This window comes from Chelonia mydas, chromosome 11 (assembly GCF_015237465.2).
Source record: "Chelonia mydas isolate rCheMyd1 chromosome 11, rCheMyd1.pri.v2, whole genome shotgun sequence".
NCBI lineage: Eukaryota > Metazoa > Chordata > Testudines > Cheloniidae > Chelonia > Chelonia mydas.
Window position 1 is genome coordinate 67,283,466 of NC_051251.2, and position 27,608 is coordinate 67,311,073.

The 27,608-nt window shown below is 40.8% G+C and overlaps 1 protein-coding gene across 1 annotated transcript in view; it reads right to left on the reverse strand.

Moving 5' to 3' along the window:
• ABCA12 (ATP binding cassette subfamily A member 12) overlaps positions 1-27,608 on the reverse strand; it is a 122,464-nt gene that overhangs the window by 77,753 nt on the left and 17,103 nt on the right. The window contains exons 4-16 of the mRNA XM_043525582.1: positions 26,082-26,173; positions 22,455-22,564; positions 19,255-19,433; positions 15,370-15,482; positions 14,147-14,243; positions 10,017-14,033; positions 7,357-7,472; positions 6,153-6,259; positions 4,015-4,268; positions 3,800-3,912; positions 3,151-3,275; positions 2,121-2,294; positions 594-758 (exon numbers count right to left, since the gene is read on the reverse strand). Of these exons, the coding sequence (XP_043381517.1) occupies positions 594-758; positions 2,121-2,294; positions 3,151-3,275; positions 3,800-3,912; positions 4,015-4,268; positions 6,153-6,259; positions 7,357-7,472; positions 10,017-14,033; positions 14,147-14,243; positions 15,370-15,482; positions 19,255-19,433; positions 22,455-22,564; positions 26,082-26,173 (5,662 nt within the window). The remainder of the gene's footprint in view (positions 1-593; positions 759-2,120; positions 2,295-3,150; positions 3,276-3,799; positions 3,913-4,014; positions 4,269-6,152; positions 6,260-7,356; positions 7,473-10,016; positions 14,034-14,146; positions 14,244-15,369; positions 15,483-19,254; positions 19,434-22,454; positions 22,565-26,081; positions 26,174-27,608) is intronic.

A 27,608-nucleotide genomic window follows, 5' to 3' on the forward strand; every position in this document is an offset into this window, starting at 1 on the left:
CAGTCCACTAGCCGCTGGCTCTCCACGTCCCTCCCTCCTCACTCCCCCATCCCAAGGAGGAGGGATGCAGCGAGCAGCGGGGACCTGGGGTGAGGTGTGGAATGGAGGAAGCAGTGGGGTCTCAGGGAAGCAGCCCGATCAGGCCCTTGCTGTGTCACTCTCAAGCATAGGTGCTGGAACTAGGGGTGCTGCCGCACCCCCTGGCTTGAAGTGGTTTCTATCATATCGAGAGTTTACTGTTTGGTTTCAGCACCCATACCCCATACGAATTGTTCCAGCACCCCTGCTCTCATGCTGTGTTTACTATCCTCTTGCTGGGTCTTTTCAATGTGGCTGCAGGTCTCCTTTAATCTCCTTCTTAGTTACCCCACTTCAACATAGCTGTAAGTCTTCTGTGTTTTCATTCCCCCCCTTGCCCATACTGACCATGTGACTGCTACCTATGTCATTCCAAACAAGAACATTCTAGGTACCCTGACAGACTTGCCGACCTCTGGCTACTTCCCTGGATGTACTTAGAGATTCTACGGGCAACACTGTGTAAGTACTCCAAAGGCATTTTAGCTCAGGACCATTCCCATGCTAATACACACCTTGGAGAGGGGCACATTTCTAGACTGCCGTAGCTTTTTGAACGAATTAATGACTTCTAACAGCGGACGCATGCCGGATGCCACCTGGTTCCTGAAATGTTCCATCTCTTTCAGGAGGCCTAACATCTTGTCCATTGATTTCTGCAGTTCTTTGGGGAAAAACATCTAGAAGACAGAGGAAGGAAGAAAATAACTGTCAGCATATACACACCTATCTAGCACTAATTCTTTGGGGTCAGAGGTGGGATTTACAAAAGTGGTTAAGTGCCTTAGGAGCACAAATCTCATAGGAAATCAATGGAACTTGTACTCCCAAGTCACTTACCCACTTGTTGAAAATTCCACCCTGGAACTTTAGGTATAGCTCTAAAGAACCTGGCTCTGAACAGTTAAAATGTGGGAAAGTTTGTTTTGAGGATGGCTGGAATACAGTAGAAGACCTTCAGCACAAAAACCATGGGCCACCCAATGAAATGACTAGGCAGCAGATTTAATTCAAACAAGAGGAAGTTATTTCTCATACAGTGCACAACTAACCTGTAGAACTCATTGCCATGGGGTGTTGTGATGGCCAAAAGTATAACAGGTTCAAAAAGGAACTAGATGCATTCATGGAGCTTAGATCCACCTGTGGCTATTAGCCAAGATGGACAGGGATGCAACCCCATGCTCAGGACAACCTTGACTGCCAGAAGCTGGGAGGAGAAGAAGGGGGGGATCTCTCCAAAATTGCCCTGTTCTGTACACTCCCTCTGAAGCTCAGGTACTGGCCACTATCGGAGACAGGATACTGGACTAGATAGACCATTGGTCTGACCCAGTATGGCTGTTCTTATGTCCTTGTGTCAATCACTACAGAGCCAAGTTCACTGTCATTCTCATTTGATTGCATTGTTCAGAAGGACAATTATTTCAGCATTGTTAAAGGTGTATCGAAAACATACTTGTTGACGAATCATACCTATTTTAGCATATGGTTGTCACCAACCGTAGTTACACATATTGAATATTTGATTGGCCATAACAGCAATTGCAACATTATTATGGATTGGGCAAATAAATATCACAGAACCTTTTACAGTTTTGGATTTAGTGGGATAGCTAATTGGTACAGTGAGCCTTAGCCCAGTGTCTTGTATCCATTGGAACCTGGGTTCACATCCTGACCTAGGCTAGGATGGCTGGATGGTGTACCAGGCAAGAGTAGCTTGTGAGCCAGCTGGATGGTGTACCAGGCAAGAGTAGCTTGAGAGCCAGGTCCTAAGTTGCTGTAAATCAGTGTGGCCCCAATGGTTATAACTGAGGCATGCCAATTTACACCAGCTGGCTCTATAATGGACAGTTGTCTTAATGTATATGTCAGCATAGGTATGCAATATAACATTATTTGTTATTTCATACACAAGGCCAGATCCTCAGCTGGTGGGAAGCAGCCTAGCTCCATACCAGTACAGGTATACCAGATGAGGATCTCAGCCACAGTAGCTAATAAAAGCCAGAAAAGTGCTCTAAAAATCCAACACAAACCTTGTACAGAAAATTGTAAATGTCTAAGTGACGTAAGAATATGACCCCCAGCATGTAAGACTGGCGGGTCCTTTCTGGGAGTGACAGGTTGCAGAACTCCTTTACTACTGCGTCGAGCTTCGGGTCGATGGAATGGACGTCACACGACTCCAGCTGGAGAATCTGAGAAACGAGCTGTATTTGCACAAAAAGCAGATTTGTACATTATTAGGTTACTCCAACATGCATGGGTTAAACTACCGCTTCTAAACTCTTCCCCAACATCATCTTCCAATGCTGTAGACTAAGAAACATACCTTCTCCTCCCTATTATTCCTGCATGGAGAATCAAAGCAGAATGGTAGTGCTTTAACACATTTTGCACAGGCTGAAATGACCCGACAGTTTAACTTTCCCAGTGATTGACAAAGCTGGGGGTTGGATAAAAATGAGCTGTTTGAGACTGAAACGAGACAAGATGATGGTGAGGCTCTGAGGCAGGGCTAGGGGAAGAAGTCTTTGGAGCCGAATCATTGAGGATAGCATGTCCATCCTTAGCTGAGATTCATTGTCTGCAGGGATGTTTTGGATCCCAGGGGTAGCTCTTATAATTATTGGTGGCATCAGTGGCCAGAAATGCCCTTTTCCATCTGCTTTGCCACTGTTTCTCTGCAGTGTGGACCTCACCAAAAATATCCAAGCATTTGTGACCACTGAACTGGATTACTGCAATGCACAATGCACTAGCTAAATATTTCAGCAATCACCCAGTATCTGACTACTCACCTGCTACTCGTGTCAGTCAAAGAACATACTGCTCTTGGTCTCCAGAGGCTGCTCTGGCTTACAAAGTTCTTTCAGTTACAACTCAGGGTGTCTATTTTGATCTATAAAGCACTATAGAGTTTGTGTCCCTTAAACATCATGTACCTCCCTCTGCGTTCCCACAGGAGCAGAGATTTGCTGAGCCGCTTTCATTAATAGCCCCTGGATTTAATTATTTGAGTGCCCAATTTAAAGGGACCTTCAGCTAGAATTAGGATAAACGTACCTGAGTTGTGTTTTCTGGGAGAGGCATTTCCATCAGGGCTTTGATACTTGCTGTGGACATTCCTGCTTCGTTTCTGAGCTCCTCTTTGAGCTGGTCGACATTTTTAAACATAGCCTTTAGCATTTCTTTAAAATAAAAAACCAAAAAATGATATAATCGTTTTCTCCATACTTACAGAACCATTATATATCTATGCACAGAGCACCTATGTTAAGACAGCGGAAGAGAAACATTTTTGCCCAGACTGAAGATGCTGTGCATGTTGGCTGAGAGGAGCACTACCGTGTGCTCAAACATGTCTGAATTTGGATGGACCATTTGTCAATCTGTAAGCCTCTGGCAGACCTAGGGATTGTTGGAGCCATAGCTTTTGGGGCCTGCACCGAGCACAGTTTGTCTGTACGTACGTTTAGGTCCTCTGACGGCTTGAGCCAGCAACTTTGACTCAATAGGAGTTTTGTAACTGACTTCAGTAGGCCTACGGCCTGTCCTAGAAAAGAAGCCAATGGACATAGCACATGCTTACTTCCATCACAATATAGCTTTCATAAGACAATCTGTGAAATTTGCCTCAGAAAGGCCAACAGCAACGAGTAAACTAGCGACCATTCTTATAAACCAAGGTTTTAAAGTAAACAGGTAAAACTACCTTGCTTTTGAGAAGCTGTTGCATTCTCAGTGGTATTCATCATGGAACTCATTATAGCCATATACTGCGGGATATCTTGAAAATAATCAATTTGCGGTACATTTTCTTGAATCCTTAAATTTTAAAAAATGGGCACCATTAAAAGAAAATAAAGGGTCCACATTAATAATTTCAGGAAGAAACACTGGTGTAGAAGAGCTTAGAGAAGTCCTTACCAATTCATTTGTGACTGGATTTTGGTGGGATCCCCAATCAGTATATCTCCAAGTTCTCGAAAAACCCTGTTGTGATGAACTACATCTGTCACAAGGTGATTGCTTAACTCAAAGCTGTGAAGGAGCTTCTCATGAAATTGACTTTGTTCACACAGTGCTTCAAAGCTAACAGTAGGGAGCTGACAGATATGCTGCAGTGATTTAAAGCTCTTGTAGTCACAAAGAAGTTTTATCATGCTTCGGAGGCGAGATGTCTTTAAATTAAAAAAAGAGAGACAGACGCAAGTTAAAGAAAAGGATTATCAAAAGTGGTCTTTAGGCTAAAGGATATAGACATTGCTTTGCTTTTATTCAGGATTCAGCTTTCGAGCCCTTTAGTTCAAAAGGTCTTAAAATGAACTGAAATTCACAGTGACTGTTCCCAGCCCTGGAGAGGCAGAAAGGTCCAGGGACCTGACCTGGAATTCTCAGCTCCTAATTCTGCTGCTGCCTTATGTGACCTTGAGCAAGTCACTTCTCTTCCTGCCTCTGGCTTCCCCTCCCACACTTTATCTGCCTTGTCTATTTTGATTGTAAAGTCCTTAGGGGAGGGATTATCTTTTACTATGTGTTTGTACAGTGCCTAGCTCACTGGGGCTTATAGGTGCTGTTGTAAGAGAAGCAATTAACAACAGTGTTACATCATGATGTCCATTACACCACTTTTGTGATTTTGCACAGTGTATTTGACTTCTCTCATATATTTTCAATAAAAGTTAAGCATTGTAAACAATTCCGAATGTGCGCTCTGTGACCCTTTCAATAATATTTAGGTGCTTAAACTTAAATATAGGACACTAACTTCGGGTACCTGTGGTGAAAGCCCAACACCTGCTCTGGTTCCTTGATACTGTTTTAAAGAGCTAGAGTGGCATAAAGGAACCCTGGTTGCAGCCACGGAGGAGTCCCCTATTGTAGGCATGGTGGTAGACAGCTACTCTAGCCCACTCTCCTCTTGGTCTGCAAGTTCTGGGTCAATCTACTTTGAAAAAAAAAAACCAAATCCCCACAATCCTGTGGCAGCAGGTTTCAGAGCCTGGGTCAACTGACTTGGGCTCGTGGGCCTAGCAGCACAAGGCTCAAAATAGCAGCATAGACATTACCATTCAGGCTGGAGCTCAGGCTCTGAAACCCCTGTTTTTGCTGTGCCCTTCCAGAGTGGTCCGGGGAAAAACTGGCTACTTTTATTTTCAAGAAAGACATATCAGCACAATAAAAGATGATACACTGGCATTACAATGCCAACCCTGGCACTAACTAATTCCTGGGAAAGGATCTCCAGCAATGAAAACTCTTATTTGTTAATTATTTATTATTAATTATTATTATATTATTGTTCCAGTCATGCCGAGGGACCCCAATCAGCATAAGGACTTGCCTTGCTAGGTACTGTGTAAATATATTTAGAGAGAGTCCCTACCCGGAAGAGCTTACAATCTAATGAGACAAGCAATCATGGACAGGAATATGCCAGCAGAATGTCAAAGGTTCATGTCTTGTTAGTTACAGGGAAGATTTTCCAGTGGCAGTTAGAGATGCCTAACTCCCATTGACTTTCAGTGGGACTTAAGTGCTGAATTGTCATTTGTGCCTTTGAAAAATCTCCCCGTGCATGATTTTTCAAATGCACCTGTGGCAGTTAGGACCACAAGTCTCATGGGAATGGTGCCCCTAACTTCACTAAGCACTTATGAAAGTCTCACGAGTGGCTTGAGCCTTAAAAATATGGATAAACCTTCCATCCATCCAACAAGGAAATGAACTGCCAGTCACAAGCCACACCGCACTGATTGCCTCTTCCAGAGGGGTGATGAAAACCACTGTAGTTCGGAGTCAGTCCGGGCAGACTCTGAGCACCTCCCTTTTCTCCCAAACATGTATGGGGCATTTGCACTGACCATGTGAGAAAGAGTGTTCTCTGACCTGGGTAATGGTAACCCCAAAGCACAGGCAGCTGCAGTAAGATCCAGCTCCAGTTCTAGCTCACGTCAGGTGTTTTTAAAACTGTTTTCCATATGCTGGTTTCCTGAACGCTTCATTGCACACTGACGTAGTATCAGTGCGGGGTTCCTCTGAGTCAGCATTTTAAGCAGACTTACTTTTGACTGTAGGATCTCTGGAATAGATGCATGTTTCTCATAGATGCCATTTTGAGTGAAAGGAGCTTCTTTTAGCTGAGCGTGGTTCAGAAGACGTGTTATGTTTTCTGCAAGGGAAAATAAGTTACTTTAGATGACACACAAGATCTTACAGAAACCCTGCACAATGGAAAACTGAACTTCCTCTTCCGGGGCCTGCTTTCCGCAGGTGCTGAGTGCACGCAGTTCCCATTGAGTTCAAATGGTGCTTAGCACCTCTGCAGTCATGCTCTCAGGCCTGGATTGTACCCCTATGGTCCAGCTTGTGAGAGCCTCACCCCCACTTGGGCCCCTTTACGACATGGCATTAAAGGGACAGAGTGATATAAAGGGGCTCTAAGAGCCCCTGTTGCAGCCAGAGAGTTCCCCCAGGACAGGCATGGCAGGAGACAGCCATAAAACGACATCCCGAGAAGCCCTCACATAGCAGCGTTGCCCAGGAGCAGGGCAGGAACCGAGAGTCACAGGCTGGTCCTTGCTTCCTTCTTGCTCTGGGGGAAGTAATCTGCATCAGCCCTTTTACTAAAACCCTTAATGAGTCTGCCAAGATTTTTCAGAGATCACCTTCAAGATAACGCCCCCCTCCACTCCTGAAATCCACCCCATAATGGAAACCACACTCATGAAAGCATACGAGACCTAGTGAGTCGGTAACACCTCGTATGTGAGGCAAACAAGCAACTCCGGTGCTGCTGTAAGTATGTACCGAGCCTGTCCATATGAAACACCATTATAGCAATGGAAGCTTAGCTCTCAGGATAATGGCTGCCACTTTAAAGGATTGTAGAAGCTGCAGCAGTACACAGCAGAGGAGAAAATACCAGATTGATTTTACTAAGGACTCACTATTTAGGAGTCAGCAGCATACATTTTACTAGCCATGCAACCACAAAGGGAAGACTGTTCCATGTTTTTATGATTACTGGAGTGGACAAATTACACTGATACCGTGACACATCTAAGGACCAAAAAAATAAAAATCCATGAGACGAATCAAAAGGGACCTCATTTTCAGAGGTGCTGAGCTCTCACGGCTCCAATGGACTTTCAAGCACACTGATAACACGCAGCACCATTTCTTCATGTCATTACACGCAGCATTTTAAAAAGATAGGCTTAAGACATTACCAGATAACTCCCACAGAGTTAATGAAATAATTATTACCTGTCAACTCATTGTCTTGCCTTCCACTCACATTCATTAAACAGATCAAGTATGGCTTGTAAATGTTATTGGCTGACACCTGTAAGATGGCGTTTTCCAATTCTAAAACCAGAAACCTGAAAAATAAGACTGGAATAAGTCCTTTTCGGCTTAAAAGAAACAAGGGGCATTACTGAGTAACCTGTCAGCAGCATTAGGGCTAGATCTTCAGATGGTGTAAATCAGCATCACTTCAGTGAAGTCAATTAATTTACATCAGCTGAGGATCTAGTCTGTGATATTTAATCACTGAAGATGCTCCTGCTTTTTACTGCATTGATCTCTTTTGCCATTATCTCACCAACAACAGGAGAAGTCCTCTGCGGAAATTCACTCTGAGACAATGAGCAAAAGGAAATGTATGTTAAATGGTCACTCATTTGAATGAAAGTGACTGATCTTAAAGGCACAGTGGGGAAAACTGAGAAGCAGGTGGCAGTCATTTAATGAGGGCGAAGAGGCGAAGGAGTTTAGTTTCCCTAGGGAGATTTTTCAAAAGCATTTAGCATTTGGCTGTTCTCTCTCTATAGCCAATGGTTAAAACTCCCATTGACTTCAATGGGAACAGAGATAGGCCAACACTGAGCACTTTTGAAAATCTCCCAGTGTTCGTATGGTTTAGTGACTATGAAATCTTCCTCACCCCCATGTTCTCAATGTCTGTGTGGATTGGAACCATAAATAAGGGTGGTAGGTCTCAGACACAGAATCAGAGAAATGGAGGGTTGGAAGGGACCTCAAGAGGCCATCTAGTCCAGCCCCCTGCACAGAGGAAGGGTCAAATAACCCTTGAGCAACCCGATAGGTGTTTGTCCAACCTGTTCTTAAAAACCACCAATGACAGGGATTCCACAAGCTCCCTATTCCAGAGCTTAACTACCCTTATAACTGGAACTTTTTCTTAATATCTGAATTAAATCTCCCTTGCTGCAGATTTAGCTGATTATTTCTTGTTATACCTTCAGTGGACTTGAAGAAAAATAGATCCCCATCCTCTTTATAACTGCCCTTAACATACGTGAAGACTGTTACCAGGTCCGCCCCTTGGTCTTCTTTTTCAACGCTAAACTTGCCCAATTTTTTAAACCTTTCCTTATAGGTCAGGGTTTCTAAGCCTTTATCATTTTTGTAGATTTCCACTGGATTCTCTCCAATTTCTCCATAGCTTCCCTAAAGTGTGCCACCCTGAAATGGACGCCGTGCTGCAGCTGAGGCCTCACCAGTGCCCAGTAGAGCGGGACAGTTACCTCACATTTCTTACGTATGACACTCATGTTAATACACCCAGAATGAGGTTAGCCTTTTTTGCAACTGTATCACATTGCTGGCTCATATTCAATTATTTACCTACTGTAACCCCCACATCCTTTTCAGCTGCACTACTGCCTAGCCATTTATTCACCATTTTGTAGTTATGCATTTGATTTTTCCTTCCTAACTGCAGTACTTTGCACCTGTTTTTATTGAATTTCATCTTGTTGATTTCAGACAAATTCTCCTATTTGTCAAGGTTGTTTTGAATTCTAATCCTCTCCTCCAAAGCACTAGCAATCCTTCCAAACCTGTGGTCATCCACAAATTTTACAAGCATACTTTCCACTCCATTATCCAAGTCATGAATGAAAATATTAAATAGTACTGAACCCAGAACAGCCCCCTGAGGGACTCCATTGGACACATTCCCCAAGTTTGATAGCGAACCATAAATAACTTCTCTTTGTGTCCAGTCTTTCTGACAATTTTGCACCCACCTTGTAACAATTTAATCTAGACTATGCTTTCCTAGTTTTCTTATGAGAATGTCATGTGGAAAGGTGACAAAAGCCTTACTAAAATCAAGATATATTGTGTTTACTATCCACTAGGGACAAAGAAGCAAATTAGGTTGGTTTGGCATAATCTGTTCTTACAAATCTCTGTAGGCTATTATTTATAACCCTATTATCCTCTTTGGGCTTACAGACAGTTTAATACAATTTGTTCCAGTATCTTTCCAGGTATCAAAGTTAGGCTGAGTGGTTTATAATTCCCCAGGTCCTCTTTGGTCCCGTTTTTAAAGATAGGCACTACGTTTATCCTTCTCCAGTCCTCTGGGACCTCTCCTGTCCTCCAGGAGCTCTCAAAGATCATTACTAATCATTCTGAGATTGCTTCAGCCAGTATCTTAAGTACCCTTGGGTAACTTCATCAGCCGTAGCCAACCTGAATACACCTAACTTATCTAAATATTATTTAACCTATTCTTCCCCTATTTTAGCTTGCGGCTCTTCCCCCTTGTTAATATTAATTGTGTTGAGTATCTGGTCACAATTTACCTTTTTAGTGAAGACTGAAGCAAAACAAGCATATTAAACACTATAGCCTTCTTGATGTCATTCATTATTAGCGATCCTTCCCTACTAAGTAGGAGACCTACATTTTTCTTAATATGTCTCTTGCTCCTAATGTATTTATAGAACCTTTTCTTATTGTATTTTATGTCCCTAGCTAGGTGTAGCTCATGTAACTTCAGTGTAATGTTGCTCCTTTAATAGACAAATAAAATAAACTGGAAGCCAGAGGTCATTGTAGATTCCAGAAGAAATTGTGACAGTTATGAAATTGGAAATAAATTAACTTACTGCGCGACCAAATTGTTAGGAGACAGGGTTTGTTCTCCTTCATTCCAAGTCAGGCTCTTATTGAAAAGGGTTTTTGCCATAACACTGAAAGGATGAGCAACACTGTCCAATAGAGTATTGAAATCAGCTCTGTTAGGGGCAGACTCTGGGTTGAGGTCCATTTTCAATAAGATTGGCAGATCAGAAGAGTTCAGTTTCTTAAGAACATAATGAGCAGCTTCTATTATTCCTGGAGATAATTCGCTGTCAGCCAGATCCCTCTTCATCACTTCCAGCAGCTTCACATACCCCGCCGCTTTGGTCAGGTTCCATTTGGTGCTTAGCAAGTTGTCAACTGCTTCCCAGACTCTGGAGAAATTATTCCATTCAGAGAGGCTGGCGGCACTTTGGACCATCTGTAGCAGTTCATACACACTGGAGTTCCGCTGGACATCAGCCTGGACATCACTGAAGAGAATGAACAAGTTCTTCCAAGCCACCGAGCTGCTCGAGAAATTTTGTGAATTCATGTCCATCTCATTCAAAATAAAAGCAATCAAACTGCTTAAAGGATGAGAATTAAATACTCTATCCATACTCTGAAAAGCTGGTGGTAGGCACTTTGTATTACTCTGGGGCAGCTCCTTAGAGATGGCTGTCAGGGTTTGATACTTTCCTTCTATCCAAGGATTCTCAAACTGAGAGACAGTATTTAAGTTTGAAAGAAAACTAGAAGAAAACTGTAATGACTGGATGATACACGACAGCTCCCTTGAAAAATATTCACTATTGTTTTTGAAGATGCTAGCAAATTCTGGAGTCTGCTCTAGATTTCTTAGTGCAAGCTGAAACAATTCAGTAAATGATTTATTTTCCATTGTTCTGGTCTGAATGTCCATGGAAGTAAACAGGAATTTGCAATGGCTTCCTGGTAAGGACTCGCGTAGTGTGGCATTTTTAAACAGCATCTGAAGTGTTATGTAAAAAATGTCATGGACAGAGCAGTTCTGTGGCTTTTCGTTGCCATTGTTACCTTCCTCCAGGAAGGGACTCAAAGCTAAATGCAAGAGATCCAACACTTTCGCTTCTAATGAAGTATTGTGCTGTAAGGAAGTCTTGTTAAATTCCTTTTGAAATAGCAAGTGTGAGAAATTATAGACAGCATCAATTTTTTCTTTATTGGATGCTTCACCCAATCTGGTGTCAGAAAGGATTTTCATTCCCACCCTCAATATTTCAAGCAATCTCTGGGTGGAGTTATTGTCACAATTCATCCACCGATCAATAGTTTCCAATTCACTGATATTAAACTTTTGTTGCAAGTCATTTATAATGAATACACTCCTTTGTACTGCTTGCAAATATTTTGAGACATTCGCTTCTCTGGCGTCTTCTCCACCATACTCTTGGGATGCGAGTTTCATCAACTGCTCCAATTCGTTACTAAAATGGAGACCTGAGCCATTTTTCACTGTATGTAAATCTTTTTGCAATGCATCTAAAAGTGACTTGTAGGCAATCATATCGGTGCTGCTCCATTTCATGGACCGCAGTATTTCAGCAACGTTCCAGTAACTGTTGAGCTCATTCCACTGAGCTCCATCAGTGGAATTTTGGATATACTGTATTAGTTTAGGCAGGGAAGAGATCAATAGGTAATGCTGAGTTATGTCCACCTTTGCCATGGTAGCAAGGAGTTTTTGGAGGGATAAAAGCTCTTTATTTATGAGTTTATACCAAATTACTCTAGTTAAGTTTAAAAAACTTTGCGTTTCCTCTGAATAGGGATTAGTATAGAAAAGTCTTTCCGCGGGGATCTCATTTGGTGGGGCAAATCTTTTAAACATCCTCTCCAAGTCAGGTTTGTTCTTTGTGGCAGAAGTTGAGTTGAGGAAGCGTTTTAACAAACTAAATATACCTTCCGAATCTGTGGGTTTCATTCCCAAGCTAGAGTTATGAAGGAACTGATGTGCTTTTGCTTTTCTGGGAGCTAATCCAATGTCAACAACATTGAGAGCTTTTTTCAGTATTTCCAATAGTTTCACACTGGAATCCACTTCTGTCAGGTTCCATTTGCTGATCATCAGATTGCCAATGCTCTTACAGACTCTTGAGAAAAGTCTCAATTCAGGCTGGTTGGAGGCATTTTGGACCATCTGTACCAATTCATATATACTGGCATTCCACTTGGGAACAGTTGGCAGAAGACTGGCAGTAGACAAAGGCAACCTATTCCAGTCCAATGAACTGCCAGAGAAATTTTGTGACTTCAAGTCTGTTTCATTCAAAATAATAGGAATCAAAATGTTTAAAGGATAAGATTTAACTACACTATCCATATTCTGAAAGGCTGATATTAGGCACGTTGCATTACTCTCGGGAAGCTCCTTAGAGATGGCTGTCAGAGTTTGATACTTTTCTTCTATCCAAAGATTCTTAAAGTTAGAGACAGTATTTAAGTTTGAAAGAAAACTAAAAGAAAATTGTAATGACTGGATGATACATGACAGCTCCCTTGAAAAATATTCATTATTGTTTTTGAAGATGCTAGCAAATTCTGGAGTCTGCTCTAGGTTTCTTACTGCAAGCTGAAACAATTCAGTAAATGTTTGATTTTCCATTGTTCTGGTCTGAATATCCATGGAAGTAAACAGGAATTTGCAATGGCTTCCTGGTAAGGACTCACTAAGTGTGATATTTTTAAGCAACATCTGAAGAATTATGTGAAGAATGTCTTGGACAGAGCAATTCTGTGGCTTTCCATTACGATTGTTGTTTTCCACGAGAAAGGGACTCAAGACTAAATGCAAGAGATCCAACACTTTTTTTTCCAGTGAAGTATTGTGCTGTAAGAAAGTCTTGTTAAATTCTTTTTGAAGTAGCAGATGCGAGAAATTATAGACAGCATCAATTTTTTCTTTGTCGGATGCTTCGCCCAATCTGTTGTCGTAAAGGATTTTCATTCCTCCCCTCAATATTTTCAACAATCTACCAGTGTTTTTACTGTTAAAATTAAAGACTAGATCAATAGTTTCTAATGGACTAATATTAAACTTTTGCTGCAAATCTTTTAATACGTACAGGGTTTTTTGTATGGCTTCTATGGTCATTGAGATATTGGCCACCCTGGAGGCTTCTCCACCATACTCTTGTAACATGGGGGTAGAAAATTCTGTCAGTTGTTCCAATTCTTTATTGAAAAGAACATCTGAAACATTATTCAATGTATATAAACGGTTGTGCAATATATCTAAAAACTGCCCATATGCAATGATGTCAGTGTTGTTCCATTTCATGGATCTTAGTTTTTCAACAGTACGCCAATTGGCATTCAGCTCCTTCCACAGATCTTCATCAGTGGAATTTTGGATTATCTGCATAAGTTCAAACACGTTTCTCAATAGATAGTACTGACTCATCATATTCACATTCATCACATTAGTAAAGATTTTCTGGAAAATAAAGTACTGCTCCTGAAAGACTTCATTGATAGTAGGTTTAAGAAAAGAATCTGAAAACAAAGATGGGATTTCTTGCATTGTATAGAGAGAGTTTTTAATGTCTTCAGGGAATGATGAAATCCTATGAGATATCTTCATTTTGATGATATCCCATGTCTTCACTGTATTAAAATTAGTCTTATTTAAAAATTCTGGATCCCAAATCACTGTAGCTAATTTAAAAGCACTTTGAATTTCTTTCCAATGGGCTGCTGTATTGAAAATAGAAGTCCCGTAAAAGTCTTTCTGAAGTAGAAGAGATGTGAAGTTATAGACTTCATCAATTGTTTCTTTACTTAATGGTTTCCTTAATTTATTGTCAAAGGGGATATTCATTCCCAACTTCAGAATTTCATACAATCGCTGAATGGTTTCATTCTCAACATCTGTGAATGGATTTACGTTTTCTGATTTGTTTCTATTAAAATTTTGTTGGAAGCCCTTTAAAAGATATAGGGACTTTTGTATGCTTTCTAAATCCTTTGAGAAAATAGCTCTTCTGAAGTCTTCTCCATCAAACTCTGGTAATTTGATTTTTCTAAAAAGAATGAAAAGTGTTTTAGAAAATATGAAATCAGTTTAAGTGAAAACATAAACGCAGATTCAATGATATTTTTGTCATTTTCCATGGTTCTGTAAGTCCTTTTTTACCTCCAAACTTCTTCCATCTGAGATACCAAACTTCGGTTGTCTTTCCAGTTAATGGAGAGATTGCAAATATCAGCCACTTTTGAGCTGTTATTTTTGCCTACAATGGAAGCATAAAGAAGATGCATATGTTAGTTTGGAAACTGAACTGAAAATTATGGTTATATTTGCAAACTTGGATGTCTAAAGTTAGGCACCTAAATAAGCAGCTAAATAAGTGTCCTGGTTTCCCTATCTATGTTTTCCCCATCTGAGGAACACCTTGGGATCATGAATATCTGGCTGCTAGCAGAGGTACTCCATTAGCACTACCAGAATCTTGCTGCCAGTAACACAACTTGATGTTGCCTGCTTGTTCAGCTTCCTGTGCTCATCTTCAAGGCCCTTCACAATTCCCTCAATTGTCTGTTCTTATCTTTGTTTGCACCACCTCCCATACCCTCTGCTCTGCAATCACTGCGACCTCGAACCTCTTCCCCTGTCTGTTTCTCCCACCAGTTGACTTCATGCTTTTTTCCAGACCACACCTTAAGCATGGAATTCCACCCTGTACTAATCCCACAACCTCCTTATCTATGCCAACATCTACCATACATGAATCATACTGAACAAGACAACAGAAAATTGATTAGGACTAGGTAAAGGAGCACATGGAGAATAGCATATTTTGTATATGTATATATAAAATATGTTTTATTTCCCTCCTGACCACTCATGTAATCCCACTTGACTATACCCTACAAGTTTCAAAGGCTTTGCCTTCACTGCCAATAAGTGTGTTTTTAACGCAAGACACTACCTTGAGATAGCTATCTCACTGTAAAGTCCAACTGGAGACAAGGCACTGCAGTTTTCACCTCTACATAGTTACCTGAGTTCAATACCATACTCTCCACCTGGGGTTGACCGTGCCTAGTTACACTGAGGTTAAAAACTACGGCACTTTGTCTCCACTAAGATATTACACTGAGAAAGCTAATTCATGTTAATTATCACGCTGTAAAAACATATCTTTTTTGGTAGCAGCAGATTAATTGAGGAAGAGTTTTAAGTTTCCATTGGCAATGAGACATTTTATTTATTTATTTAGATTTGTTAAAAGCTGAAGGGACAATTCATTAAGCTGAATGGCACAGGACTGGTCCGGTTGCCTACAAGCTCACAGTATGTTTCTCCTTGGTACTGCACTTTTTCAACAAAGATACAGCTAGTTTGAAGGATCTTACCTTGTTCTGAACAGTTCTGGGAGTACAAAAGACGCAAAGCCCTTTTTTGGATAGGTTTGATTCCATCATTACTCATGACTGGAGGAGAAACCTGTTGAGATGCCATCAGAGCACTACAGGGGAAAAACAACGATAACAAATTGTAGTTCCAGGTTTACAGGGAGAAACAAAAGACCGGGGGAAATAGCTGGAGTGCGGCATACCATTCTTAAAATACTTGACAAAAAAGACGCTGCCCTTATGTTTAATTATGTGTTTGATCCTGCACAAAATGCTAACAAAGGGCTTTGAAGGAAACCCATAGCAGTATAATAGCAGAAATGTGTAACACCTTACACTCATTACATTCACTCCTATCAAGAAGCTCAAGCAAAACCTATACACTACTTAAATTCTCAAAATAAGGCATAAGTAGGACAAAAGTGACACACAGTCCTGGCGGTGCACTGTGCCGGGTGAATTTTATCCTGAAAGAAACTAAGAAATAGAGCAGGTAAGGATCAAGATAAAGTGGGAATCCACAGAAGACAAGATAAATGGATGGGAAACGTGTGGCCATTTCAGAGAATTCATTTTTTCTCTAAAACATTCAGACCGAAGGGAAACAAGGGCTCTTTTAGAAAAGAAAAAGCTGTCACTTAGGTTGATTGTATTACAGTGGTATCCATTAAAATAGCTATTCAATATTCACAGTCTTATGGATCTGATTCAAAGACCATTAGAGAGACAAGGTGGGTGAGGTAATGTCTTTTATTGGACCAATTTCTGTTGGTGAGGGAGACAAGCATTCAAGTTTACGCAGGCCTGAAAAACCTGAAGAACCTGACCTGAAGAAGAGCTCTGCATAAACTCAAATGCTCGTCTCTCTCACCAACAGAAGCTGGGCCAATAAAAGATATTATCTCACTCACCTTGTCTCTCTAATAACCTGGGACCAACACAGCTACAACAACATGGCATATATCAAAGACTATTGAAATCTTTGGGATGCTTTCCATTGACTTCAATGGGCACTGGATCAGGCCCTCTATGTTCTGCATGTATAAAATTTATGGTAGGTGCAGAGTCATTTTGCAGTGCAGCATTGCATGTGGAGTTACAACTCCTGCCCTGTTGACATACTGCAAGAGATATGCAAACAGCATAGTAGAGCTGATTTGTACTGTGTGGACGAACACATACTGCCTTGCAAGAATGGCCCCAGAGCAAGGACGAAGTATGCTGCTTATTACATCTCCATATTTACTGTAATGTTCTTGGATAGGTTTTCTCCCCTCATTGTTAACCTGAATATTTTCATTCTGCCCAGGTGCACATTAGAAAGAGTAAGCAGCAAGAGCCTCAAAAGGGGAAGGAGCTGCTGGGACATGCATAAAAATTGCACCTGTCTCATTGTGCCAAAAGCATCAGGAAAGGAATAGTGAGGGCACTAGATCTATGGATTGCCAAGAGTGAGCAAAAATTATGTAAAGGAGTAGGTAGTAGAAATAGAAACTGTTTGTCTTTTATTTCGACATTGAATAGTTTTGCAAGAACTTTTGTGGTCTTGAAGGTAGCTGAAGAGTCCAATTATTAATTTCCTGGCTGGGCAGGAAAATTTAAAAAACAGGAATGCTTACTAGGTGTGTCCATAATAAGGGTTGCCAAACCCCCCCAGGATTGTCCTGGAGTCTTCAGGAATTAAAGATTAATCTTTAATTAATTATTACGTCATGTGATGAAACCTCCAGGAATATGTCCAATCAAAATTGGCAACCCTATCCATCATTCTTGTTTTCTTTGCTTGCAAGGCCTCAGTTTCTCCTGTGGGGTGATAAAATTTGCTCCAAAACTTTCTGCACAAGATGCTACTTGACTGCTCTGCTCTGGTGCAGCAGCTTCCCATATGTTAATATCAACGTCACAATGGGTGGAGGTTCTTTGTGTGCCTCTTGATCATTCACTTATAAAAAGATCACTGTTTAATATTTTCTTGAGAACCTCATCTTTCATGTAGAGGACATGCCCAGTCTGGCTAAGACGTACTTTCATAATCATAATTTCAAATTGTATTTGTGCAAGTTCTTTGCAGAAACCCTTTATTGTTGCATTTATCATGCCACTTTCTAGGTATACCAGCTCCAAGGTGCCACGAACAAAATTCTGCACAGCTCTTTGATGTACAGGTGATAACATGTCCCTGTGAGACGGAATAGCATAGTGAATGTTATGTCTTCTTGCGTGATATAGTCATGGTTACAGGTCTGGAAGCAGCAATCTAATGAATGTGGACGCTCACAGGTAACTCCTTGATTAAGACGAGTAGCATTGACAAAACTCCTTCAAAGGAAGTGAAATCTGTTATCACACTGAGAGTGGCTCCACTGAGGATCAGGATACTAGATCTTACATGTGCGTCCCCAAGTGCAGGTTAGGACATTATCTCAGTTTTCTCCAGACTAATGGCACTTTGATTGTTTTTAGTTTCCTCTGCTTCTTGTTAATGATGAGCAAGAGTGAGTCCCCCAAGATCACAACCAACTCCATAAAAAAGTTCACAACCAACCCTCTTGGCAACTTCTGTAAGGGTCTTCAAACTGTTCAAGTTAAGGAGCTTAGCAGGTGTTTGATATTAAATACAGCTTGCCAGCCTCATCTCCATCAATCATTGCTGGAAAGAGACTTGGCAAAGAGACACGTGGTTTGACTCCATTGGATATTATAAAGTGGACCAGAGACAATAATCTCTGCAGATACACTATCCAGCTTTCAGTCACACAGCCAGTGGATGAGTTGCACAAATTTCTCCTGATACCCCAATTTGGGGCACATCCTGAAGTCCTTTTGATTTCGATGGGAGTTTTGTCTGAGTAAGAATTGGGAAAGGACTTCAGGACTGAGCCCACTAAGGAAAGTTTTCACAATCCTAGTTGAAGATAGTGTCAAAGGTTTCAATCAGGGCAATAAAGCCTATGTCTGAGTCTCTGTTTTGTCCCCTCCATTTTCTCTGTAACTGTTGAGCAACAAATATCATGCCAAAGGTACTTCTTCCTGCCTAGAGCTATAGTTTCAAAGCCACAAAACTCTAAAAGCCAGATTCACCTCTCTGGTCTGGCTGCTTCATGCCAATGTAGCAATGCGAAGTAACCATAAACCTAATTTAAGATTTCTTCTAAGCCAAATTCATAGAGTGGTACAAAGCCGCTAGCGTATACCAGCGCATCTGGCCCTGAGATCTTCTGGAAGGAGCTGGTTAGCTAATATCATCATCAAAAATCTATCGCAGAGCACTGAAGAAAGGATTTGTCTTCATCTGACATTTTGGACAGTCAGTTACCTAGTGTTTCAACTTCCACATGGTAATGATAGCTGCATACCGACTATGCCTCAGAACAGGTTGACAGCCAGCTGACACTGGGTAAAATTTGCAAAAGTACTTGAGTGACACAGGAGTCACTTTCAGAAGTGATTTAGCGACATCGGGTATGTCTACACCGCCCATAGGAGCAAGCCCTCCAACCCAGGTTGACAGACTTGGGCTAGCAGGGCTTGTGCTAGTGCTCTAAAATTAGCCATGTAGACAGAACTTTGAAGTTGGTCAGGGTGGGCTTCAGAGCGCAAGCTCCAGCCCAAGCTGGAATATCTGCAGTGATGTTTTTAGTATACAAGTCTGTTAACCTCAGGCTGAAAGACTCGCTTCTGCGGGCTGTGTACCCATAGGGGCTTGAGTCTCACTGAAAGTCAGTGTTTTACCCACCATCCTTAGAGACCTTCAGACATATAGTAAGATAGCCCTGCACCAACAAAACTCAGTTTTTGTTGCTTTGAATTGCCACGACTGCCTGCTCAATAACAAGCATAACCATCATACCGTTAGTGCCCTTCCTATCCTTGCTGTTCTCCTACCTGTTTGTGTTTTGAAGAAAAGCAAATATATCCTTCATCCTCAGACTGCCTTGGACCACATCTGGGGCCATCAAGAGGAAATGCCACAGAGAGGTTTCATTCTGCACTCGTGAGATGAGTGACAGGAACGAGACGGTTTCTTTGACAAACATCATCTGGTACTGAGGGTCCTCCTGCAACTTAAACCATAAAAGCAAGATAAAATTATTTAAGGGGTAAAGAAGAATTTAATATTTGTTAACTAGCTGCACCACATAACCAAAATATTCACATTGCACATACAAACGGGTACAGCTATCTAGAATTCGTACCAGAGCATTTTAAACTCTGGTAACCCCAGGACACTTTTGGAAGGCCTTTACCAGTTGTATGAAAATTAAAATTGGAAAATATTTTTGAATGTAATACAATTGTGGGCTGAGTACGCTATTTATTCTGAGCGAGGCTGTACCCTTACAATCCAGCCACAGCAAGGGATAACACACAACTGCAATGACCCAAGAGCATGAGAAGGAACCAAATTGGAGTCACCTGGAGTCACAATTCAATCTCTGCTCTGTGGGGAAGTAAGATGCCCCCGCCCTTTTTCTAGCACAGTTTACGACCCCCTCTAAGACAGTTTAGTTGTGCTGCCTGGTGCTTTCTGCTCATTCCACACACCTGACAAACCACTCCTCAGCAACCTGTGCGGGCGGGGAGGGTAGCAGTCCATTGGCAACTGATTTCCCTCCACTTAGGATCTGGCAATGCAGGTACACTCTGTAGGCAAGGAGGTTCCACACACCTCCTTATTCCCCTGCGCAGGCATTCAGCAGATCTCATATCTGGGTGATTCTGCATATTATACCTAGAGTTGTGTCAATGGATCATATTCCTCCCAAGTGTAACTCTGCTGAAATGAATGGGTTTACACCATGGATGAATTTGGCCAGCCTATCTAAATTCCATTTCAATCGATTGTTTAAGCTGTTACAGGTCTTGGGATGAGTCCAGCTCTAGCTAGTCTTTCCGCGGTGAGTCACTGATGAGCACAGTGTGGTGAAATAACTTGTTCTCCTTCATGAAATCCCCTCCGCAGATTCCCTCGTGGACCCAGAACAACAAGGTTCTACAGCAGAGATCATAGAGCAATGGACGTAGGGAAGATGACAGGTGGTAAAACTAGAACCAAGGGGAGGGGTGAGAAAATAACATGGGCCCAGTTCCCTGATGGTGCAAACAGGGAGAAATCCATGTAAGTCAACGAAGCAGCATCTTTACATCAGCCGACCATTTGGCTCTAAGTGGCAGAGTGCCGTGACCAGGATTCCTTTATTAAACGCATCTCAGTGCTGGAGTATGAATGCGTCAAAGCATAAGATCCCTGCGGTCTACCTAGTTTTAAAGACTTTGCATCTGTGCAGCACGGGCTGTGACTCCATCAGGCGATTCGTTCGGAGAACCCTGCTCATGGGTGTCACCTAGTCTAGCTTTCTGTATGAGACCGAGAATGAGAACGCAAGACAAGTGAAAACCAGCCCTTGTCCTGATGAATAGGGAGCATACACTTTATTTAAGATATAATTGTTTTGAGTGATAAATTATATGGCCATTTGAAAGATATGCTCTTTCACAAATTATTGGGATTGACACTGGGTGAAATTATATGGCTCCTATGAAAGAGGTCAGGTTAGACGGTCATGATGATCTCTCTGGCCTTAAAAATCTACTAATATTCTCAGCAGATCCCTATATTTACTAAAGCAGGCAGACTAATAACAGGAGGAAACAAACCATCTTTATTATGGAAATTTTCAAAACACCAATGGGAGTAAGTTAGGTGCCTAAGTTTCATTGCTTTTCAATGGGCATTGAGTGCTTCATTCCAGTAGATGCTTTGAAGAATGTGACCCATAAGCAATTACATTATCCTTGCTCCTAAGGAATTAGAATGCAAATTATTTAGGGTGGGGACCATCTTTTGGTTGTGTGTTTGTACAGCACCTTGTACATGGGATCTTAGTCCATTAGGAGGGCTCCCAGGCACTACCCCAATACAACAATCAGAATAATAATAGCCATTATTAATATTCTCAATGGAGACAAGAGGAGGTGGCTAGTCACCTGAGATATCTGACTTCTGAATGCTTGGAAAAATGACTCTAAAAGAGACGAGTTGGTAAAACAAAACGTCCTGTGAACATTTGCTCCCATGCTTTCCCAGGGGAGATCAGAAGAGGCTATATATGGTGACAGGATCTCACAGATAACAATTTTGATGTTTGCTGCCGATGAATCCTGTGTCTGCGCCTAAAAGGGAAATTTAACATTAGTGGTGATAAAAACAGGGTTTTCCTGACAGTGACTTTAATCAAAGCAGTAAGGAACTGTGACTGGTGGTAATTACGTTAAACAATTTAGCCCTGATCCCACAAACATTTATGCACATACTTTAATTTTATACATGTGAATGGTGCCACTGACTTCTCTGAGTCTATTCACACGCTTGTAGTTAAGCACATGGGTAAGTGTTTGCATGATTGGGGCCATAACATAAAAACATTAATATATTCAATATAGTTTATAATTCATCAATTAAAGGGTGACAAAGTCCAGAGAACAGTGTTGTACATTAACTGACAAAAAGCTCACATCCCTAAACAATTATTATCACAGATGGATATTGGGGCATCTCTGAAACCACCGTGTGGTAGCTGTTGGCAAATGCTGACTATGATCGCAATGACTGTGACATGGTATGTTAGTGGAATGTGAAAGAGGATATACATTTTGCCTCATGGAGTGCCCTTGCTTTGAAGAAAATAGAAAAGTCCTGTGCTCGTATATCAGGGGTATGGTCTGTTGGTATTTGGTAATCTGTGAAGGGGCAAAGTAATTTGGATGTCTAACATAATATTTGCTGGTTATGTTTAGAGGAAAACTACATTGGTTAGTCTCTAAGGTGCCACTAGTACTCCTTTTCTTTTTGTAAATTTACCATAGTCACTTAACAACCCATCCTCCGCAACTATCTTCCCTTTCCTAAAATAAAATACATGTTCAAAGGACAGGGGCAGCTTGTCAGCTGGCGTCGCGATCATCATAACTCCACTGAAATCAATTCACACCAGCTAGGAATCGGCCCCATCCCACTTAAAACTCTGTTATTTAAACAAAAACAAATTCATTCCACGTCACTGCGCCACGGGTGCAAAAATTACCTTTCCCAAACTTAGAATTTTGTTGAGCACGTTTATTCTGGAACTCAAGTTGGACGGTGATGAAATGTCCTCCAAGGTGCTTTTCAGGTTAGCTATTGAATCCGACAACGCTGTAATAATGAGAATTTTCAAACACTATACTTAATGTAACGTTCTGACACAAATAAGCCCATGACTCTTAACCTCTCGAGTAAACCACCTCATGCAATAGCACAATTAGCAATGCTCCATCTTTGCTTGTGTGATTAGTAACAGTGCAGGGTGGAAAACAGTTTTCCCATTGCACAAAAATTGCATCAAAACATTTCTCCTCCCAGATTGGGACAAAAAGTAATAATTTTGACATTGGCTGTGAACCGAAATTTTCTTTTTAAATCCGGTGTGCTCACTCTCAAAACATTTCATTTTGATCATTTCAGAATGTTTTGTTTTGATTTTGACCATTACACCTCATTTTTACAATAATTAGCTCAAATTTTAAAACAAAAATTAATTTCAAACCAAAAAAGCTGAACTTTTTTTTTTTCAAAAATGTCGAAACAAAACATGTCGACAGTCTCATTCCTTCCCCCCCCCCCCCCCCCCCCCCCAAATTTTCAACTTGAAAAACTGGTCGAAACCAACCCATTTCTGTAAAAAGTTCTGGCTTCAACACTGGCATTTTCTCATGAAAACTATTTCCCAAAAAGCTCTAGTCACTACTCCATCTTCAAGGACGTATGTCAATATCAAATATTTAAGGGATTTATCTGATCTAATGAAATCCTAAAGGTCACATTTTCCTTTTGTAACCTTTTAAAACTCATCCATCTGAATGTTTTATTGGGTCTTCACATTTACTTTCATGCTGGGTCTTCAGTCTTGCAGTCATCACACTTGGTGGAGTCATCTTACAAGGTCTTACTAGGTAATGGAGGTCAGGCTGGGCCTGTGGTTGGATGGGACATCTCTAAGGAACACCAAAGCACTGCAAGAAGTGGTCTCAGTGATTCACCGGGTGGCACTGTTTATTATCCTACTTGAGGTATACTGCACATCCTTAACTGTAAATGTAAATCGGCATGGCTGCACTGAAGTCAACATTCTTAGAACTATTTGTATTAGGGCTATCGATTAATCGCAGTTAATCAAATGATTAACTCAAAAAAATTAATCGTGATTAAAAAAACTAACTGTGATTAATCGCAGTTTTAATCACACTGTTAAACAGTAGAATACCAATTAAAATTTATTAAACATTTTGTATGTTTTTCTACATTTTCATATATATTGTATTCTGTGTTGTAATTGAAATCAAAATGTATATTATTTTTTATTACAAATATTTGCACTGAACAAATGATAAACAAAAGAAATAATATTTTTCAATTCACCTCATACAAGTACTGTAGTGCAATCTCTTTTTTGTGAAAGTGCATCTTACAAATGTAGATTTTTTTTTGGTTACATAACTATACTCAAAAGCAAAACAATGTAAAACTTCAGAGCCTCCAAGTCCACTCAGTCCTACTTCTTCAGCCAATTGCTAAGACAAACAAGTTTGTTTACATTTACAGGAGATAATGCTGCCCTGTTCTTATTTACAATGTCACCAGAAGTGAGAACAGGCATTTGCATGGCACTTTTGTAGCCATCATTGCAAGGTATTTACGTGCCAGATATGCTAAATACTGGTATGCACTTTCATGCTTCGGCCACCATTCCAGAGGACATGCTTCCATGCTGATGATGCTCATTAAAAAAAATGTGTTAATTAAATTTGTGACTGAACTCCTTGGGGGAGAATTGTATGTTCCCTGCTCTGTTTTACCCACATACTGCCATATATTTCATGTTATAGCAGCCTTGGATGATGATCCAGCAAATATTGTTCATTTTAAGAACACTTTCACTGCAGATCTGACAAAACGCAAAGAAGGTACCAATGTGAGATTTCTAAAGATAGCTACAGCACTCAACCCAAGATTTAAGGATCCGAAGTGCCTTCCAATATCTGGGAGGGACGAGGTGTGGAGCATGCTTTCAGAAGTCTTAAAAGAGCAACACTCCAATGTGGAAAGTACAGAACCTGAACCACCAGAAAAGAAAATCAACCTTCTGCTGGTGGCACCTGACTAAGATAATGAAAATGAACATGCGTCGGTCCACACTGCTTTGCATTGTTATAGAGCAGAACCCATCATCAGCATGGACACATGTCCCCTGGAATGGTAGTAGAAGCATGAAGGGACATATGAATCTTTAGTGCATCTGGCACGTAAATATCTTGTGATGCCGGCTACAACAGTGCCATGAGAACGCCTGTTCTCACTTTCAGGTGGCATTGTAAACAAGAAGCAGACAGCATTATCTTCTGCAAATGTAAACAAACTTGTTTGTCTGATCGTTTGGCTGAACAAGAAGTAGGACTGAGTGGACTTGTAGGCTCTAAAGTTTTACATTGTTTTATTTTTGAATGCAGTTATTTTTGTACATAATTCTACACTTGAAAGTTCAACTTTCATGATAAAGAGATTGCACTACACTACTTCTATTAGGTGAATTGAAAAATACTATTTCTCTGGTTTTTTACAGTGCAAATACGTGTAATCAAAAATAAATATAAAGTGAGCACTGTACACTTTGTATTCTGTGTTGTAATTGAAATCAATATATTTGAAAATGTAGAAAACATGCAAAATATTTAAATAAATGGTATTCTGTTATTAACAGTGCGATTAATCACAATTAATTTTTTTACTCGCTTGACAGACCTAATTTGTATACATTCACGTGTTCGCAACTATATAGTTCAATGAAATCAATGCAGTTATGCCCGTTTACATCTGACCTGTAATCTTTTGAATTAGATGTAAAACTTAAGCCTTCCTGACCACCTATGGTCATTATGAATACGTAATAGATATTACAGAATGTGAATTGTGAATTCATAATTGAATTGAGAGCTCCTTGGAACAGAGATGTCCATCTTGAATGTTTGGGAAACTCCTAGCACATACTGTATAATAATAATTATGATTATTTATACTTGAAACCTAAAATATACAGTACTCCTTCAGTGAAAGAGAAACTTGTGACCAATGAAAACATCTCAAAGATTAAATATTCACATTGCCACAAATGAGCTACAGGGAAAGGATTATTCACAGAAATTATCTGCTGAAGAATTTTGAATAAGAAATTTGCAAAAATCATAGTCAGTTTGTGGACGAGTTCTGAACAGGGAAAAAGGCAATATTAGTTACATGCATTTTTATTTATGAAATATTTGGATGGCCCTAGTGGGCATCAAAGATCTCATGGCACTCCTTAGAAGAAAACCCTAGTGTTCTGGCCACATTCCAACACCGGATTCGGCTCTAGGAGGGCCTAACCTCTGATCCCTAAGGGGTTAAGAAATTTTTGAGCTTTGTAAAGACATTTATTTGTGATTATTCCCACGAGTTTAAAATAATAGCACTACTACACTCAAGCGGCCATGGAGAACATATCCATCATTTCAACAGCACTCTTCTAGGAATTGCATCTCTGTCAGGAGAGCTTTAAAAGATGAACCTTTAAAAGATTAGACCTTTCCATGCAGCACACCGAGAGCTCTCTAAACACTAATAGAATTGAATAACATACCTCGTGAAGCGTTCCTGCTTTTTGGAACCTCAGCACTCTGTGGTGATGGATGGATGGCCTTCCCCAGGTTAGATGACCTTTTCTGTTTTCTCCTATAAAGAAAGAGACAAGACCTGTAACTCCACATACGGTTGCTTAAAACTGAACTTACGCTAAACGAGAGATGGTCTCAGATTAAAGCTGGAGCTGACTTTCAGGGCTGGTTGGATGAGGGGTTTTGATTCATGCTACGCTGAAGTTTGCGCTGAAGTTCTGGTTCAGTACCATTGACTCCAGCGGCAGGCCCAGATACTGAATACAAAGAGAAGGCCAAATTCACCCCTTATGTTGCCCCACTGACTACATTTGAATTACATCTGGCATTAATTTGGTCCAATCTCTATCTAATTTCCTGTATTTGAATGAAGGGCTAAACATAATCACGTCAGATTCTGTCCTTTGCCCAAGACATGCTCGGCACAAGACCGGGATGGGACACAAGGAGCTGATTGTGTTTCCCTGATTTTACAGGTGCCCAGGCTCTACTGCAAGTTAAAGCAACCTAGGGGCTACTCTAAATTAAGACAACAGGCTGTGCTCACTAAGGGACTGTAATCCTCTTGAGAATCACCACAGGGTACCAGAGCTCTACCTCCATCCTGTGAATCATCTCCTAAACTGGGGGTGGGAGTGAGGAGAGAAGGGTGTTGTCCTGGGAAACAGTTTCGCTTCACTGAGGGAAATCTCAGCTGGCTAGCAGCAGCCAGATGACATTCAATTGCTCCGGAAGTGAGATGGAACTGAAGCTGAGAAACTGGCTTATTTACTGTGTTTGGAGCAACAGAAATGAACAGTTCAGAGGTAAATTAGCAAAATGACAAGTTTAACCAAGCTGCATAATAGGAGACAAATTCTTAGTTTTCTCAATGTGACTCCCCTAAAATCCTCCAGAAAAATGTCTAGTGGCAACACATCCAGCCAGTGAAACACCAAGATAGAAGTGTTACGTAATCAAAACAAATTCTCATTGGCTGATCCTACCCTAGAGCCATGACTGAAATCAGAGACCTCCGGATGTTGTTTTGCTCCAAGTAACCCTTTTGCTGATATCACATACCCTACAGTTTTCAGTTAGGCTTTCACAGCCTGTAAAATGGATAAATTAAGCATCTAATCAATGAGCATGCGGGCGTGCATACACAAACGCATGAGCACATACAGATACACTCGTTTTATATTGTACAAAGCAATGTATAAACATTACCAGTTACAGGGAAGCTGATTAACAATCCAAATGACTGGGGGGAGGAGGCAGGGGTGCTACAATTTGGCCAAAATATTTTGGTTTTCAGTTGCCAAATTATTATTATTTTTTAAATCAGTTTTTTAGTTTTCAGGTTTTTTTCCACATTTGTCAAAATTTTCTGCTGGGAAAATAAAACTTTATCTGGCCCTCTTTACACAAAACAATAAAAGACAAATTAGGAGGAATGGCAACAATTGAAACAACTTTGGGCCTGAGAGTTATAATTTCTTGATCCCTAATTA